Source organism: Meleagris gallopavo, chromosome 1, assembly GCF_905368555.1.
Source record: "Meleagris gallopavo chromosome 1, MGAL_WU_HG_1.1, whole genome shotgun sequence".
Classification (NCBI taxonomy): domain Eukaryota; kingdom Metazoa; phylum Chordata; class Aves; order Galliformes; family Phasianidae; genus Meleagris; species Meleagris gallopavo.
This window is the reverse complement of record NC_139404.1, coordinates 41,231,714-41,249,402: the sequence shown is the minus strand read 5'-3', so window position 1 is coordinate 41,249,402 and position 17,689 is coordinate 41,231,714. Positions and strand designations below refer to the sequence as shown.

At 33.6% G+C, this 17,689-nt stretch overlaps 1 protein-coding gene across 11 annotated transcripts in view; it reads right to left on the bottom strand.

Moving 5' to 3' along the window:
* LRRIQ1 (leucine rich repeats and IQ motif containing 1) overlaps positions 1-17,689 on the bottom strand; it is a 104,362-nt gene that overhangs the window by 45,363 nt on the left and 41,310 nt on the right. For 8 of the 11 annotated variants that reach the window (XR_014882843.1, XM_085222174.1, XM_085222191.1 and 5 more), the window contains 5 exons: positions 7,220-7,309; positions 6,261-6,376; positions 5,574-5,666; positions 5,115-5,200; positions 79-177 (listed from right to left, as the gene is read on the bottom strand). Coding sequence is in view for 10 of the 11 variants with exons in the window: in XM_085222174.1 (XP_085078300.1) it covers positions 79-177; positions 5,115-5,200; positions 5,574-5,666; positions 6,261-6,376; positions 7,220-7,309 (484 nt within the window). In the remaining variant the exon portion in view is untranslated. Of the gene's footprint in view, positions 1-78; positions 178-5,114; positions 5,201-5,573; positions 5,667-6,260; positions 6,414-7,219; positions 7,310-8,408; positions 16,169-16,700; positions 17,488-17,689 lie in introns of those variants that run through there. The other 3 variants (XM_085222222.1, XM_085222241.1, XM_085222233.1) reach the window with 3 other exon arrangements.

Below are 17,689 nucleotides of genomic sequence, written 5' to 3'. Positions count from 1 at the left end.
CAAGTAGACTTGTTTAAAAGACATTAGGGGACATATATCCTTATATGCATACAGACAAAGTGAAATTCTTGCTCATACCTTCAAAGTAACCAGCATTTACAGACTGTATCTTTGGTGGTTTCACACGGAGATGTTTATTTTCATTTTTTTTGAACAACGCCAGGCGCACAGCTGGGTCTAGACGAAAGGAACAAGTTAAAATCAAAGGTCAGTCTTGGCTCATCCATTCCTTCAAGCAGTTTTTCACCTTTTAGACACTTAATAATTGAAAAGACCTTTATGCGTTGGTTTTATATTCACAGAAGGTTACATTTTCTAAAAAAAAGCTACGTAAATACAAGTGTAACTGAGAATCAAGCTCACTGTTCTACCAGAATTTAACACCATTGATCCCTGCTTAGCTAGCTTAGCTAGCTTAGCTAATTTCTGAAAATTGAAAATTAATTCTAAAGTATAAATTTGCACAAAATATTTCAAAATTCTGCTTTTAAAGCTTGAAACTCAATCAGAAATATTAACAATATATGACAAGTACTATTTCTGAAAGCTTTGGTCCATAAGTATTCAGTGGTCTAAATCAAGTTATTTACACCTAAAGAATGTTAACAGGGGGCAGCTTATTAGTTATTTTTTGAGGCTAAACATGCAGACAGTAGATAACCATCTTTCAATCCTCACAGAATTAAAGACATCGAAAGTCTATAGGCACTTCCAAATACTACAGTATAAAATCTTAATTGGTTTCAAACCTTTCAATTAGAAAACTTCACAAAGAAGCAAAGATGAGTACAATTCTGTATATAAATCTACATAAATACAATCCTAAACTGTAAAAACTTTAGTCGTTAATTAACACAAGCTGAACTAATGCAAAATCACACACATCAGAGAAGGTAATTTTCAGGGATTTCTTATTAAAAGGAAGAATTGTTTGCTTGACATCAGAAGAAAGTAGGAGTTTAAAGGAAACCATGGGCTAGCAGGAACACGAAAATTCTATTCTGAGCAGAATAGATTAGTCAGTTTCAATTAAAAAAAAAAGTAAAAAAAGGAAAGAGGAGAAAAGCAGATACATAATGAGGAGAAAAAGTATGTAAGGTTCTGTAATTATGACATTGAGCATGAAGACATGAGAGACAGAAAGTCAAAGGAAAAAAAAAAACAACAAATAAAATGTTTCAAACTGTTAAAAGATCATAGCATAAGCAGTCAAATACACTCTGTAATAACTGAGAAACAATATGGCAGAAGAGGTTTGTCTAAAGAAGTGACAGCAAAGAAATTAATAGCAAAGAGAGAACAGTTTAGCAATAGAATTAAGAAAGAAATTAGACATGGCATGGAGGGGATTTAAATGTTCACAACCAATGCAAGCATAGCAAAAGTGAATATGTGAGACTGCCAGAAGACGGAGAACAGGAAAACAAAGGAGATAGACTGAAAGAGTATTCAAAAAGAATAAATTTACAAAAGTAATTATGTCCGACGTCTCATTTCGAGCTTATTACTTGGGTGACCTTGTAGCAGATCATCCATATTTATTGAGAGAGGTTATAAGAGACCTAGGTATATATATATATATATATGGAACAAACTGTAACACTGCAGCCAAGTAAATAGCCTGTTGTTGTTGTTGCTATTTCCCTATTTATGAAAACAAGTATCATGATGCTCTGTTAACTAAGGCAATTTATTGGCAGCAACATAGAAGGTTGGTTTTGAACAGATCTTTATATTTGCAATAGACATTTAAGTTACAAAGTAATGTACCACAAAGAAATACTAAGAGTACCACTTTCTTCCTGGGAGAATTGTTCCCTTGTAACTCTGCTTAAGACTTCTAACAGCTTATGGACTTTGTAAGAGATAAAGCATTGACAAAACACGTAAAATTAAAAAAAAAAAAAAAAACGTCCATAGTGCAGCAGTTTTTGTTTAACTGTGTGTTCTGATGGTGCTAACTTCTCACAAAGCAGCAAAGCAGACTAACTAGAGCATAGTGGAAAATATCTATGAAAGTAAGTAATTTAGTCCATGCCTACTTCCTGAGGCAGAATCAGTGACACCTTAGACTTTTTTTTTTTAATCTCCAGTTGTCTAGCAGAAAGTTTCTCTTCTTGTTGTGTGATGTTTGCAGCTCCCAAATTAATTCAGAGGATGCCAGATTTGAAGTCATTTTACCCCACTTTTACTAACCACATCAGATAGACCAATGAAATGACTGAAGAAGTACAGTAAATAAGGTGAAGCTCAGTTAATTTTAAGGTGAGAATATTAAAATCATTTATAACTGGATTACTAGCTTTGTAGATACATTCATTTTGCACATAAGGACTAATTACATTATTGGCATTCATCTCAAATAAAAAATAAATTTGCAATAAGTTTGTGATCTTCAGACTAGCAAATGCTTGAGACAATAGATCAAAATAAGATTTTGAAAAAAAAGTATTAAAATAATAATGTGCTATATTTAAAAAGTTCTGTCTGAACTTTTAAATGACAGAAGTTACAAAAATATTGTAACTGAAGTATATATTAATATTTTCATACATGTAATATAGATGGCCGTATGAGTACTACACATGGATTAAAGAGTGCAAAATGTTTGGAGATACTGTTGATAAGATACAGAGCTGACGAAAGGACTTCTGACTTACAGAGGTAGTTGCACTAAAATGAAAGACAGTGTCTTTCTTCCACAGGCAACCAAATACAAAGTTTCAAAATTGACTAAAATATCTTCAGACAGAACGTAATTGAGCATTCTCAAACCATTTTCAAGTAAAAAAGCAAATTCTACAATAGCACACTGTTTTCCTATGATGGTCTACTGAAGTTGCTCCAATACATTTTTAAAATGTCATCTTCCCTTAATCTAGCTTACCATTCAATTCTGAAAAATCCAACCAGTACGAAATTAATCTATGCCAAGGACTTTCAAGTGAAGTCACGTGAAATTGCTAGAATTATTCTAGTTTTCTCAAATATTTACTTCTGCACAAAGACATCAGCAATACATGAGCTAAGAACAGAGGGAAATGATGGAAATTGTTTTACTAAGGGATTTCTATCAGAAGATTTATCTCTGAGTCTTTGTGAAATAATTTTCAGGGATTTAACTCAGTGCCAGACTACTGAATTTGTACCTACCTAGATCACCTCATCCATTGCCTACAGCTCTTTTGTTATTAAAAATGAGCCTTTTTCTTTATCTAGTCCCAAATGTAGGCAATATTACAAAGATTAGTTTATAATACCAGTGCTTTTCAGTCTCTGAAAGAGATGGGGAAATGAACTGTATGTATGCTTTGATGACAAGCAATCAAATGTTTTAGATTTCACACAGAGAACTGTTAAAGTGTACAATAGTTCAAAATCATATAAACATATTCCTGGATTCTTGCATACTCATTTAAATGTGGCTTATTAGACAATGATCTGTGTGGGCAATCTAGAAACCAAGGACATAATTTAATACACATTGCTTGGCAGATTCCTAATATAGAAGATTAGTTGGACAAATCCAAGAAATATTATAAAAACAATATGGAAAGAATAGTTACTGCCTGATCTGCCACATTTACTAAACAACGTCACGATAATATGTGAAACTGAAAAAATTCAAAGCTTGCCATAAAACATAGAAAAACATTAGCATGTATCTATACCAACTTTAAAGAGCTGATAAAACACAGTAGCATTGTGACAGATGAGCATCTAACAGAAAATTCAGTTTGTAAATTAATTTGTAAGAAAGTCCGCATTTTGTTCCATAATTGAACAGCAATTAGAACCATGGGATTCTCATCCATGGCTTGAATTCCCAGATTATACTGCTACATGGAATATATAGCAACAACACCAGTAGCTTTTCATTTCTGCTACTAGAAAAATATAGATTAATGGTCATTTACTTAATGTGTAATAAGAAATAATATAGTCCCCTAGGTTTTTATTTTGACTGTTGTTAATTTAACAAATTATACTGTATAGTGAGATCATCTGTTCTGGGATTCTGGGTTTTATGTTTCTGTGGTTGTTACTCTTAGTTGTTGTTTTGTTTGCTTGTTTTGTATTGCTTTGTTGTCTTATATTCTAAACTCAAAATAAAAATTATTTGCTGACTCCTATGAAATATCTTAATCATTTTCCTTTAGTTCTAGGAGTCAAGGTCCACTCCAGCTAGTTTTTGCCTTTTTCACTCTTATGGTAGCAAGTATTACCATATCATGCTGACGGTCACTGGTAAGAGTGTTTTCCTTTGGAGAGGGAAAGGATAAACACTAAGTAATACGGTAGTGTAGCAGAGACCAGCTGAAAGCCAGACAAGGCTTCCAGATATCTTAAAAGGAAAAAAAGTTCACTTTCAGAGTCTAATATAAAATCCACATAACCTAAGAAATTCAAAGTTAAGTAAGAAATTCTATATTGCTGTGCTAATGCATCTTCAGGAAACTAGAATTGTTACAAATTATAGACAGTTTTTAAGCACAGCAAGGTGTGGTAATGCCTGCTCTGTTTAGAATTTTAATTAGAATTTCTAAAGAATTTTATGCACCCATGATAAGCAGAAATATTTCCAACATTATATCAACATTATATCCGGCTGTTTTTTTTGTGCAAGAGTTCTTGTACAATCAAACAAGCTTGTTATGGATATATGAATAATGCTGCACAAATTTTATTCTAAGGACAACATTTTAATCATAGGAAATAAATCCAAAATTAACTTGAGTAAGTAAATAATTTTAAGTTGATTCTACCGAAAGAAAAATATATGAACTACAAATTCTAGAAGATACATATATATATATATATATATATATAAAGAAAAGAGATACATGAGAAAAAAGACAAAGTCTGTTTAATACAGCTGTAAAATACTCAATTTTATCAGAATTTATTTTAAAAAACTGAGTAATTTATCCCTGAAAGAAAATGATGTGTTTATGGACATTTAAAGTGTGACCTGTCTTCACTAAACCACATTCCCCTTTATTCAAATTAATGTTTAATGTTGTGCAAACAACATTTTTAAAAGAGATGCTCTATTTTGAGATTTAAGAATAGAAATATCTAATTACTACAATCATTATTTATTGTTGACTTACCCACATTTTTATTACTGTATTTTCTGGGCTTCATTTTATGGGCCCTCTTCAGCATTAGTTGTGCAGTAGAAATATCTTTAAAACCCCTATGGGAAGGAAATAGCATACTAAACACTTCACATATATTACACTAGATCATCTGCACAGCATTTTATAATGCGCTTTTCAAAAAGAGTGTAAGTTTTTAGTACTTCATATGCATAGTAAGAAATATTAAGCATTGCAGGAGTCTGTATAATTCGTATCTTAAAATTATAATGTACAAAGCTGGTTTTTCAGACACTTTTAAAAGAAACTACAATAACTTTTACTTTGGTAGAAAACAGATTCTTGAAAAGTGGAACATAAAATAAGCAAGGTATAACAGCCAAATATACAACACCTATTTCCGACCAGATCTCTTACTGAAGGAAATAATAATAATTAAAAAAAAAAAAAAGACACAGAAGTTTAACATACCATTCTTCTGAAATTTTCTCTTCTTTATCAGACCTGAATGAAAACCTTTTTTCTTTTAAGTCAGAGTTCTGTGACATTGTTCCCTTTTCTGAACTGAAAACAAATTATAGGAGCAATATTTAAAGATTGATACATAAGTGAGGGTCTTGTGTGACTATTTTGCAGCTCTTATTATTCGGTATGTTGTTTGTGCCTTTGGATGCTTGGAAATAATACAAAACAAATCTATTTTAATACTCAGGAAAGCTTTATCTCAGAGACTAATAAAAGTCTGCCATTAATTTGAAATGTTTACATTTCAATTAATAAAAGCATATTTCAGTCCTTTCTCTCCAAAAGAATACAGCTGCATAAGAAATCCCTTTTAATCTTTATCTAGTCCTAGAAATATCTATTTCAACATCTACATGTGATTATATGAAACTCTTTTTTTGTGGATTATAGTCAAACACATATATAAAATATATGTGTATATCCACATATGCTTAATTAATGAAAAATTATAATTACATTTAAGATACCTAGTTTTTAAGGTAATATCATTTAAAAAAAAAAGCATCAGAAAACAGTCTCAATTTCTCTTCCTTATGAAGTCTGTAAAATAAAAATAAACTAAACAGAATGGGCTAAAAAAACAGCATCCTCCCCTTTCCTTAGCCCTTCCTCCACTTCAATTGCTTTACTTACCTTCTATGATAGTGCGTATTTGAGTATGAATGTGGTCTGTCAATACACTGCCAAGGTGCTTGTGGTGACAATTGCAAGTTATCTAAATGTTCACTGGAATCTGAAGGCCTAGCATGCTTCTCAGTAAGAAAAAAAAAATGCAGTTGGTAACTCCTGCAATTTGTCACAAGTCATGAAAACAATTATTAAAAAAACAAAAGTTATCCATGTGAACAGACTTCTGAGCATGACTGAGACAACACACATCTAGGACTCCAAAATGTGAAGGTAAATCTGAAAGAGTTTGCAATCTATTACTGCAACAGAAGTGATTCTTAGTAGTGCAATGAGCACTGGAAACTTTACCTTCAACTAAATAAACAGGGCAAAAAGGTGACTTCAGTTATACTTAAAGTCCTAAAATATAATGAATTATACATTTATAAGACTTCTTTATTTTAACTGTAGGAGATAAAACATTAGTAATAGTATGCTTGAACAAGGAAAAAAAGCCTTAAGAAAACAAAAAGTTAGAACTTCAAAGTTTATCAAGTAACTAGCAGACATTACAGCTCAATGACCTTTAGCTGCTCTGAAAACATTCAGCTGTTGTCATATAATGCAGATCTTAGTATTTTTAAAGTACTGTGTCAACTAGCAATTTTTAATCTACTGCCAAATGTACAGATGAAGAACATCATCTTTTTTTTTTTTTTTTCCTGCTACCGTGAAGTAAAGTCTTGAAATAAATCCAAAATAAAGAAAAACTTAAACAAATGAAAGAATATTTGAAAGAAAAATCACATTTGGGAATGAGGAGGAAGTCTGAGACTTCTAAAAGTAATTGTGTCTTTTTCATGTCAATAGATTTTCATATTAATCACTGCAGAATAGCATACCCTTAGGAATAAATAAAGACTGAAGACCATACCACTAAGAAATGAACAAAGACTGACGAGTAAAAAGTTTTGTGACGTTACCTTTGTCCAGTGCAGCTGGTTTGAGATCAGGAGTGTTTTTGAAGGGAAATGGGTGGAATCTGGAGTTAGCCATTCATTCCCTATTGCAGCCTGTACAAATGAGTAAAGTCAAATAGTGCACTGATAAAATCAGTTTAGTTTTGATAACTTTTACAAAGTCTCTTTTCAACTGTCTTGTGTACTGTGTTTCAAGTGTTTTCACATCATATATCAGAACTGCCACCTGCAGAGCAATCACACTCAAAACACTCTTGAAGATTCTATGCTGTACTCGTTGATTTAAAACAAAACAGATTTTTTAATTGTATTTTTTATTGTTGTTGAAATGCATCTCCTATATCTCAAATTATTGGAATTTAATATCAACATTGTTAGTAAACATGATTTATAAAAAATGACTGGCAAACTCTGAAAAAATACAGACATGAGATACTTAAAGGCCTAAATACTACAAGGAGTCAATTGCTCATTTTTGAGCAACTGGGTATTTTATACCTAGATACAGGTGCCTGATCCTGCCAAACTTATTTTTCCTGAGTTAAATGGAACTCCTGAATAGTGTTCACAGAAATCTGGGGTTAAAAAAGTAAAGTCTGGTGAACAATAAGGCCTTTCAAGCCCCTTGAAATTGTAAGAGAAAAAAGGATGACATTTCAGTTATTCTGAAAAATTTAATTCAAACGGTGGTTATATATAATTTGTGGATTCTAAAAGCAAAGCTCTTATTTACAAGGTAAGTGAGTACTGGTGAACCAGTACTGTTCTTCCATTCTGACCTAGGTTCATTGGATACATCTTCAATTTGCCAACTTAGATTTTAATTAAAAATTTTTAAATTTGAACAGAAATTTGAATTTTTATTTTCAAGCACTAAAAGTGATTCATTCTTGCATGTTTGATTCCTTGGTTCTGGAATTCTCTGTTCTTTGATTACAGTATATTTGGATTTTTATCATTTTATTTACAAAATCCAGACTGATTCTATGTTGTCATCAGAAATTGCTGATGTCTCTTTACCAGTCTTCTCCTTATTTTTTCATTTCATGATTAAAATATACATTATCCATCTTACCCCCACTTCCTCTTTCAGGTGGTTGTCCATGTTACAAAATTATCTGTTATATTTGCCTGCAAACTACTAACATATCTCTTCTCAGTTATTATTCTCATGCTGATAAACACTGAGTAGTTGATTAAAAAAAAAAATCATTAATAAAAAAGCCACGTTTATTTTTTTTTTTTTCTGGAAGATTGTACAAAACCCAGTTGCAAAAGCTACCATTTAAAGTTCTGACATTGGTATAATTCACATACAGAAAACTGTATCATATCTCTGTTCATATCACTGCAGAGACAAAACTATTGCATATTCAAGTTCTGCAGGTGTCTGCGTCTGCGATGAAAAAGGGAGAAAATCTGACCAAAATGTCTCAGTGAAATCAGACCTTCCTTCCAACTTGTCTTCTTTGAATTTAGTCTTTAATTGCATTAAGTCATACTTCTAGCTTTTCAGATAATAGTTGCAGATTTATTTTTTAAGCTTGGGCATGCAATCCAGTTGCAAGTACACTCAAGGTCTGCAAGGCCATAGAATCACAGAATATTCTGAGTTGGAAGGGACCCGTAAGGATCATTGAGTTCAACTTCTGGTTCCACACAGGACAGTCTAAAAATCAGACCATGTGTCTGAGATGGTTGTCCACATGCTTCTTGAACTCCAGCAAGCTCTCCAAGGAACCTGTTCTGGTGCCTGACCACCCTCTCAATGAAGAACATTTTCCCAATACTCAGCCTGAACCTCTTCTGTCACAGCTTCATGCCATTCCCTCAGATTATATTTCTGCCACCAAAGAGTCAGCACCTGCCTCTCTGCTCCCCTTTATGAGGATGCTATTAGCCACAGTCCCCCCTCAGTCTCCTCCTCCCTAAGCTAAACGGAGCAAGGGATTTCAGCTGCCTCATACATCTGCTCCTCTAGACCCTTCACCAGATTCGCAACCCTCTTCTGGACACTCTCTGATAGTTTTACATCCTTTTTGTACTTTGGCACACAAAAATCCACACAGTACTCAAGGTGAAGCCGCACCAGTGCAGTGTAAAGCAGGATAATCATTACCCTTACCCAGCTGGCAGTGCTGAGCCAGATGTACCCCAAGGTATGGTTGGTCTTTCAGACTGCCTGAACACAGTGTTGACTCCTCTTCAACTTACTGTTGACCATGAGCCTCAGACCCCTTTCAAAAGGGCTGCTCACAAACTTCTCATCCTCCTAGTCTGTATGTATAGCCAAGAGTGCCCCTTTGACCCTACTGCCAATTGCTTATCCATCACATTATGTTTATGTCCAGTGCTCTGCTGGACATTTTGTCTAGAAGGATACTGTGAGAAGATTGTGTTTGTGATTTTGTGATCACAATTTGTGATTGTGACCTTCCCCTCATGAACCCATGTTGGTTGTGACCAAAGACCACATTGCCCTTCAGGTGTTTTTCAGTAACTCCCAGCATAATATTTTCCATAACTTTAGCAGGCACTGAAGTGAGACTGACAGGCCTGTAATTACCAGGGTCTTCTTTCTTGTCCGGCTTGAAAATTGGAACAATGTTTGCCAGCTTCCAATCAACTGGGACCTCTCCAGATAACCAAGACTGTTGAAAAATACTTGTCAGATGTCTCTCAGTGACATCAGCCAGCTCTCTGAGCAGGGATAGATCCCATGGAGCCCCATGGACTTCTATGTACTCAGGTGAAGCAGCAAATCCCACACAAGTTTGGGGTTGGCTGGGACTTGTGATTGTTACCACAGTTATTGTCCTGCTACTCTGGGCACCTGAAATCCCAAAGCTGATAATCAGTGAAAATGGGACTTCATCTTTGCTGGTATATTAAGGTATACGAAAATGGCAATTTTCTTAAATATTTTTCTCCTCCTCTCTTTGTACAAGAACCAATAGAGCTGCAGAGAGGTAGATTCCTACTTCGTGTAAATATCAATCAAATTAATTTTGTTGTACAATGATGTGTCCAAGAATGACTTAGGTATTTATATGTCTTACATTAAAAGTGAATATGATTCAAGATTGACTGTCAGATTTCAGGTCAAGCTCATACCCTAGCTATCTGAATTTCTGCTCTCCAATTTGTTTCATTGCATTTGTTTCTGATAGAAATCAATAAAGTCATGAAACATGAGAAGTAATATTCCGCAGTTCTAGTCAATTTCAGGGAAAAGAAATCACTCAAGTAGCGCATAGATCAAATCTTTTTGTTTTATATGCTTGCACCATAATTCAGTTAAAATTCTTTTAAATTCAGGTTGAAACTTTTCTCACAAATACTTTCTTAGCCCAATGTTTGACAATTAATAATTTAATATTCTCCAATGTGTTTCTGTTTTTTACATAGCCTAAAAAATGTCTTTCAGTGTTCTAAGCGCTGAAAAGAAATATCAATGAAAATAGAAAAAGAAGATGCAAGATAGAAATATGCAAGACCAAAACAAAACAAAACAAAAAACAAAACTGATTTATCACTAAGATTATATCCACTGATAAGAAGCATCTTTGGCACTAATATAAGTATGTAGCATATTATAAAAATATACCACACTGTCATCTGCTCTGGCCAACAAAAATAAACACATAATTGATTTTTAAATGTATTATCTTTCATGTTGTTCAATGTGTTTATGCCCAGAGAGATAGCAGTAAGTTCAAGAAACTTCTGTCCATATCTTTCCCATAAACACTGTCCTAAATTATAACTAATGCAAAGTTTATTTGCCAAAAACTAAGGCTAAAAATTAGATCAATTTCTACTGAGATAGACAAAGAGAAAAAAATGCAGTCTGAGATGAATTACAAAACAAATAAAATGATATTGTTTGATTGCATGTTCTATGTAAGCAGGTATTTACTACTATATTCATGTTTATTTCTGAAGTCAAAGAAGTAGTTTAACTCTGAAAGGTCTATGAGTCTGAAGCTACCCTGTGTTTTCAAATGTGGTAGGCCTCAGAATCACAAGATAATGATCTGACAAAACTGTGAAACTACTTTTTAGAATTAGGGAGAATTTACTCTTTATATCTTTTTACTTTCATTTTCTCATTATCTCATTCTCTGCTTTCAAGACAGTAACAGTTTAGCCAGAGTAATTATCCTACTGATATTTATCTAGGGATTTTATTCATATGGTATTTTAAGATAAAATTTAAAATGTAGTCAACAGAATATTTTTGCAAAAAGAGGGGATTAATACACAAAACTCACTCTGAACTGAGTCATGCTTGGTCCTGGGAAATGACAATAAATATTGAGAATGGGAGGGATAAAGAAAACATAGTTTTATTTTCAAAAAATCTTTCTACATTACTATTTCACATATATAGTGTATAGAATTCTTTCCATTTACAAAAAATTCACCCTGCACATCATCTGCCTGGTTTGCCTAATTTGTTTCTCTGGATTTTTGCTTCCCTTAGTGAGGAAGGCCATTTATAATATTCTTGGTCTTTAACATCAAAGAACAGCCTTATTCCAACCACATTTTGCAAAGTATCTGCCTTCTCTACATTCCAAATAGTTTTGAAGACAAGACAATAGGCAACAAGAGTTAATAAATACATAAAAAAACTCAGAATGAATCTTTCTACTAGTTTTCTTTACAGAATACAAGCATGAAGTTTTTCATAGTGGAGATGTCTTTGCTTTCTACTTTGTTATCTTCTGATGAAAATATTTGATATATAAATCAAAAAGACAAATGGAAAGCTACTTTAACACAAGGCAGAATTTTAAACAGCATCCTATGACTATTTCAAAAAAGATTACAAAATCCATTTTTGAGCAATGCACGCCACATACTTTTCTAGTATTAGAAATCCTGTAAATTGAATGAACGATCTGGGATTTGGGGCAGCAAGCGTGAGTGGTGAGGAAAAAGGCATCATACGCTGAATGTTAACCCTGTGGATATTCACAGTAGAAAAGGGCATAAGAGAGCAAGCCATACTGGACCGTCTCTCATCTTGCAGAAAGCTGTTAACTTTTTCTTTTGATTCCTGGCATCAGTGGTGCATCTCACTCAAACTCAGTGCTGATCTAGCACAAAATATTTTACTTAATTTTCACTGGACTTCATTTCTGCCAAAGCCTAAGTATTCCTTGCTAAAAATGTATTCTCTAAAATATACATTTTTGAAAACTTGCTAGGAAATCACGAATTTTTAGCTCTTACAGAAGCTATAGAAGGCAGCTAAACTTCTGCCATTCCAAAACTGTGTGTAAATGCATTGATCTGACCAACTTTATTAAAAAACAAAACAAAACAAAACAAAAAAAAAAAACAAACAAAAAAACCTGTATATATATATATATATATTTTTAGCAGGACACACAGGTCATTTTATAGAGAACAAATCTCTGAACTGTGAGCAATAGCAAAAATAGCCTTTTTCTCTGCAGTTGTCTTTCATGCATTTTCATGTATGTTATATGGTGATGATAAAATAAAGTAGCACTTTAATAAGGGTTATTTTAACCTCTGGCAATGCTTCTTTTACAATTTGCCTCTATGTAGGAAGGGAATGCTGGGCATGCTTTCATTCTCACGATTGCTAAAACCAATGCTATAAGCCAAAAAAGTAGCACGTGCCATATATATTCCTAAGAAACATCACAATGATGAATTGAGCCCAAAAGCTTTTTTAAATTTCAGAAAACTTGTCCATAGAGTACATTCTTGCAGGAAATTTAGAATAGTTTAGTGGTGTAGTTGCCTAATTGTAACAATGATGTATTAGGATTTACTCAAAAAAATCACAATACTCTTCAAAGAAAAACATTTCAGAATATATTATTAGGGAATATCTTCTCCAAAGGTATTTTTCCCAAAATTATTAATAAAGTCAGAAAATTGATTGTTCTCTCGAATTCTTACACTTAATATACGTACAGATGTGATTTCTCTAAATACATATGACTAAAACAACAGAAATAATTTTGGCAACTAACAAAATAAGTGAATAATGAAAATTTCAGGGACCAACAAATTCTTCTTTCACAAAAAATGTTGATTGAGTACATACATACTTAACACTCCACAAGTCTGAAACCCACTGTAGTTTATCAAAGTCTTTCATTACCTACATGACCCACATTTTTTTTCAGAAAAGCATTTCTGCTTTAAGCCTGACAGTTTTCAAAGGAAGCTCTGGGTCCTACATCTTTTTATTTATTTATTTATTAAACACAGGAATACAAAGTACAGATAGGCAAACAGTAACTTCAGCTTTAGAAGTTAGACAAGTGGTTCAAGTAAGCATCAGAAATGGATTTTTCAAAAATCTTTTGAAATTCCCACCAACCTCACTAAGCTCCTGTCTCCTTTAGCCCACCCCTGAAATAACTCTAAGACCTCAAATGCACTCTCCCCTGAAAAGGGAAAACTGTCCTCCTCAAACACAGAGAAAGCTGAGACACTTAAAGAGTTATTTGCCTTGGTCTTCAAGGCCAGTCAGACTTCTCACACCTCTCGTGTCCCAAAACTTCCAAGCAGGGGTTGAGGGTGTAAAATCCCCCCGACGTTAAGAGTAGAGCAACTCTGAGACCACCTCATGAGGTTGAACGTGTACAAGCCTATGGGGCCAGACAACATGCACTCCAGGGCTCTGAAGGATCTGGCTGATGTGGTTGTCCAGCCATGCATTTGGCCTATGAACACTTTCCTAGTGAGTCCAAAACTTGGGCTGAGTAATGAGTCTAAAACTACACAGAACTGAGGACTTTTTTCACTTTCCTACATTTTTTCCTGGTTTTGGCCTGTTTATTCAATTGTGACACTTAACCATTTTTAGAGAAACAAGACTGAGAAGCATAATTAATTATATAATTGTACTTTTCTATGTTATACTATATATATTAGAAGCAGTTCAGTGGCATTATAGAACAGAGATCACATGATGCAAAGCCAGAAAGCAATCAGACTGGATTCTGCATAAGCTGTGAAGGTCACAACTTCTAGTGCCTATGTTTCTGTTTATCAGATATTGACTCTGCAAAAACCTACCTCTAGTGCTAGAATATCTATTTACTACATAACAAGAAAACAAGATTCCAGCATTTTAGATAAGAATAATTGCTAAAAAAGGTAGAAAATAAAACCTACCTATCTGACCACAGATTAACATGGCATTTATTAAACATATGAAGATATTACTCATATACATTCATTTGAAAGACTGAGCTCCCAATATGTTACCTGAGCCTTTTTCTTTTTTCAAAGAAAAGGATGAATCTGAGGAAATTTTCATTAGAGACTCTTTTGTTTTTCCATTTCCACTGTAACTTCATAACAAATTTCATTTAAAAAAGGGATTGTGTTCTTTGCAGCACAAAATATACAAAAGTTTGATTCTGATCTGATATTCACAGGCATGCTCTTGTAATCGCTTAATTGTCAAGATCTGGTCAAGTTATGGGGACCCTCTAACCTATAGGATTTTCCTGGCATAAGCCAGAAAACAAGAATCACTGTCACAAGCTCACAACCTGGGACAAACCACATCATGCAGCATTATCCCAGAAGGAAACAAAACACTGCACGTGTCTAGTATGGACAAGTGGTAAGTCTGCAAAAGGTGGGAGATATTAAGAAAAAAATTTGTTCCACATGCTTTTTACTTTTCAAGAGTTAAAATATGCTCTAGCTTTTATTCATCCTACACTCTAAAAGCAAAAAGGAAACAAAACAAAACAAAACAAAAAACAAAGAAAAAAACAACAAAAGAAAAGAAGAATGATCTCCCAAGGACAAGTCAGAGCTAGGATAAGTTCTAAGTCATATATACATACTATGTATATAGTATATATAAATACAATACTCATGTATATTTCAGTGTACTTCAAGGCTGATTTCATAGACTAGAATTTGTTATTATTTACCTGAAAAAATACAGAAATTCACCTCAGCTCATCTCAAACTTAGGTGACTAGGTTGTTTAGAAGCTCTCCAAGCAGTCAGACAGCCTGAACAAGAAATTGCCATGTACTAATAGGTCACTGCCTTATACAAATGCCTTACAAAGGTATCTATATGCTCCTATATACTCTAGGAACATGTGTAATTGCTACCCAGCTGCTCTGGAGAGGGAGGGGAAAAAAAAAAAAAAAGTTTGTCTGGATGTGGTTATGCAAAAAATGTGAAGAAGACTAGTAAACAACTTTAAAAGCTATCAAACAGAGTGTGGTTTAAAAATTCTATTCAAGAAATCAGAAGCAGAACGCTTTGTCTCAGAACAGTGGATTCCTTTTGATGAAGGAAGTTGTGATGAATTATTATTTTTTTTAATTTGGCTGAAACTTAGAAAACATTATTTTCTTTTTGAAAAAGTATGACTAGATATCCTTAATTTAAACAAAACTCAAACCTAGTTTTGCAAAAATATAGTACCTTCTGTGCCAAATTACCATCAATATTCGTAGCTGATGAAAGTAAGATATTTGACTGTATGTTGACCTACTGTATGACAACAGTAGTTGGCTCAATGACCACAGTCCTCAGAAGATAATTGTCTTAAAAAGTGATTGTAGTAAATTAGTTCAACTTACTGACAGTGACATTTTGCATTTGACTCACACCATATTTTCATAATGAAAATAACAACGCTTAAAGTTGCATGGTATAGAAAGTAAGAGCTATGTCAAGCAAATGTATTGTCAACTATCATCCACCAGAGATAAAGAACTCTGCCTTGTAGAGCTCAACATTTGCTATACGGATGGACTGCTGATGAAAGATTGTCCTGAACTCAACCTTCTGGAGCATATTGGCTGGAATTCTCCAAAGTCCACATGAAAGACATGAAAATATCACCAAATACCAGCCTCATACTTTCAGAGACATCTGCTGGCCAGATCTTTCATCTCATCTGGAATAGCCTGTTTGACACTGCATAAAAAACAGACATAAAACAGTAATGCCATCAATTGCCTCTGAATGCCTTTGGCAATTTATTGGAACAGAGATGAATACAAGAAGTTAGCAGTAATAGAAAAGGTGAAATGATTACTATTCATGTTATTGTGAGTAAGATAAAGATCTTTCCTCCAGTTCAATAACATGCAATCAATTTCTGACATGATATGGAGCCAGAGATTTGTACAAATAATATATCATTGCTCAACATGCATAAGTGGATAAAATAGATCTTTGGAAAAGACTGCACTTTTCCCAGTGCTGTTTTAAAACTTCAACTTCCACAAAGCAGAAGACACACTGAGTTTACAATTAAGATATTAAAAAGTTATTTAATGAAGACTGGTACCTAACGAGTGACTTACTATACCACTGTGTTTGCAACTTATTTAAATAGAAGCTTACACATTGGTAACTTTGTGAATTGTTAGATAATACAGAATGAAATCACTGTAACTGAAATCTTATGAAAGATTGTGAAAGATTGAAAATATGGATATAAAAATAATGATCATACCACAAAACAGTGAACTATGATTTATTAGACATGATTTACTATTTTTGTTTATGTTGTAATTAGAAAAGGTTATTCTCTCACTACATTCACTCTAACCAACAGTAAAATCTGCAGTACAAAATGGCATCCAGATTTTTTTTTGTTCTTCCTTCACGCTCCAGCATATGGGATCTCTTAGCCCAGCAATACGTACTCCTCCCTGCACACTTTTTTGAGGCCTAACAGGTAGCCTGTCATTATAATGTGTCATTATTTGGCTCTGCATCAGCACTTTGCTATAAAAACACCGAGGCCAGAAAGGAGGGATATAGAAGCAAAGACTTCTCCAGACTTCTAGTTTCAGCTAAAGTAAAACATCCATGTGATTTCCTTATATTGCACACAGTTAATAATATGATACAACTGTATCAATCATCACTATTTCACACAAACTTTTCAGTAGGTCAGTCATAAGACTACTACATATTTCGTACAATCTAGTGAACACAATATGCTTGAAACAAACAAACAAACAGAGGAAAAAATATGATAAACATCACAGGATATGAGAAATTTCTGAATTCCACTTACAGTTAATTTTGAACTCTGAAATGTTTAAGTCTAGAAAGGATATCAGTGATTAAACATTTTAAATTTACTACATACAGAAAGTGGAAGAAAACAGGTATTGTATTTTTCATCACAACAAGCTAAGGGACTGAGTAACTTATTCAACAGTAATCTCCAGTTCAGCCTTTGAGTCTGGTGCACAAATTAAAATGCTAGTTTGGTGATTCTGGAAAAAAAAAAAAGATGTATGGTAACACCAGAAAGTGATGCAGTGCAAGACTCACTCAAATCACCTGGCGTTTATTTTCCTAACTCCTTCATTCCTTTCTTTTCTCCTTGGCTTCAGGAGAACCTGTACAGACGTGATTATCTTGCTGACAGTCAGATGGAACAAAATTGCCCACGTAATTTTCAGTTAAGCAAACACA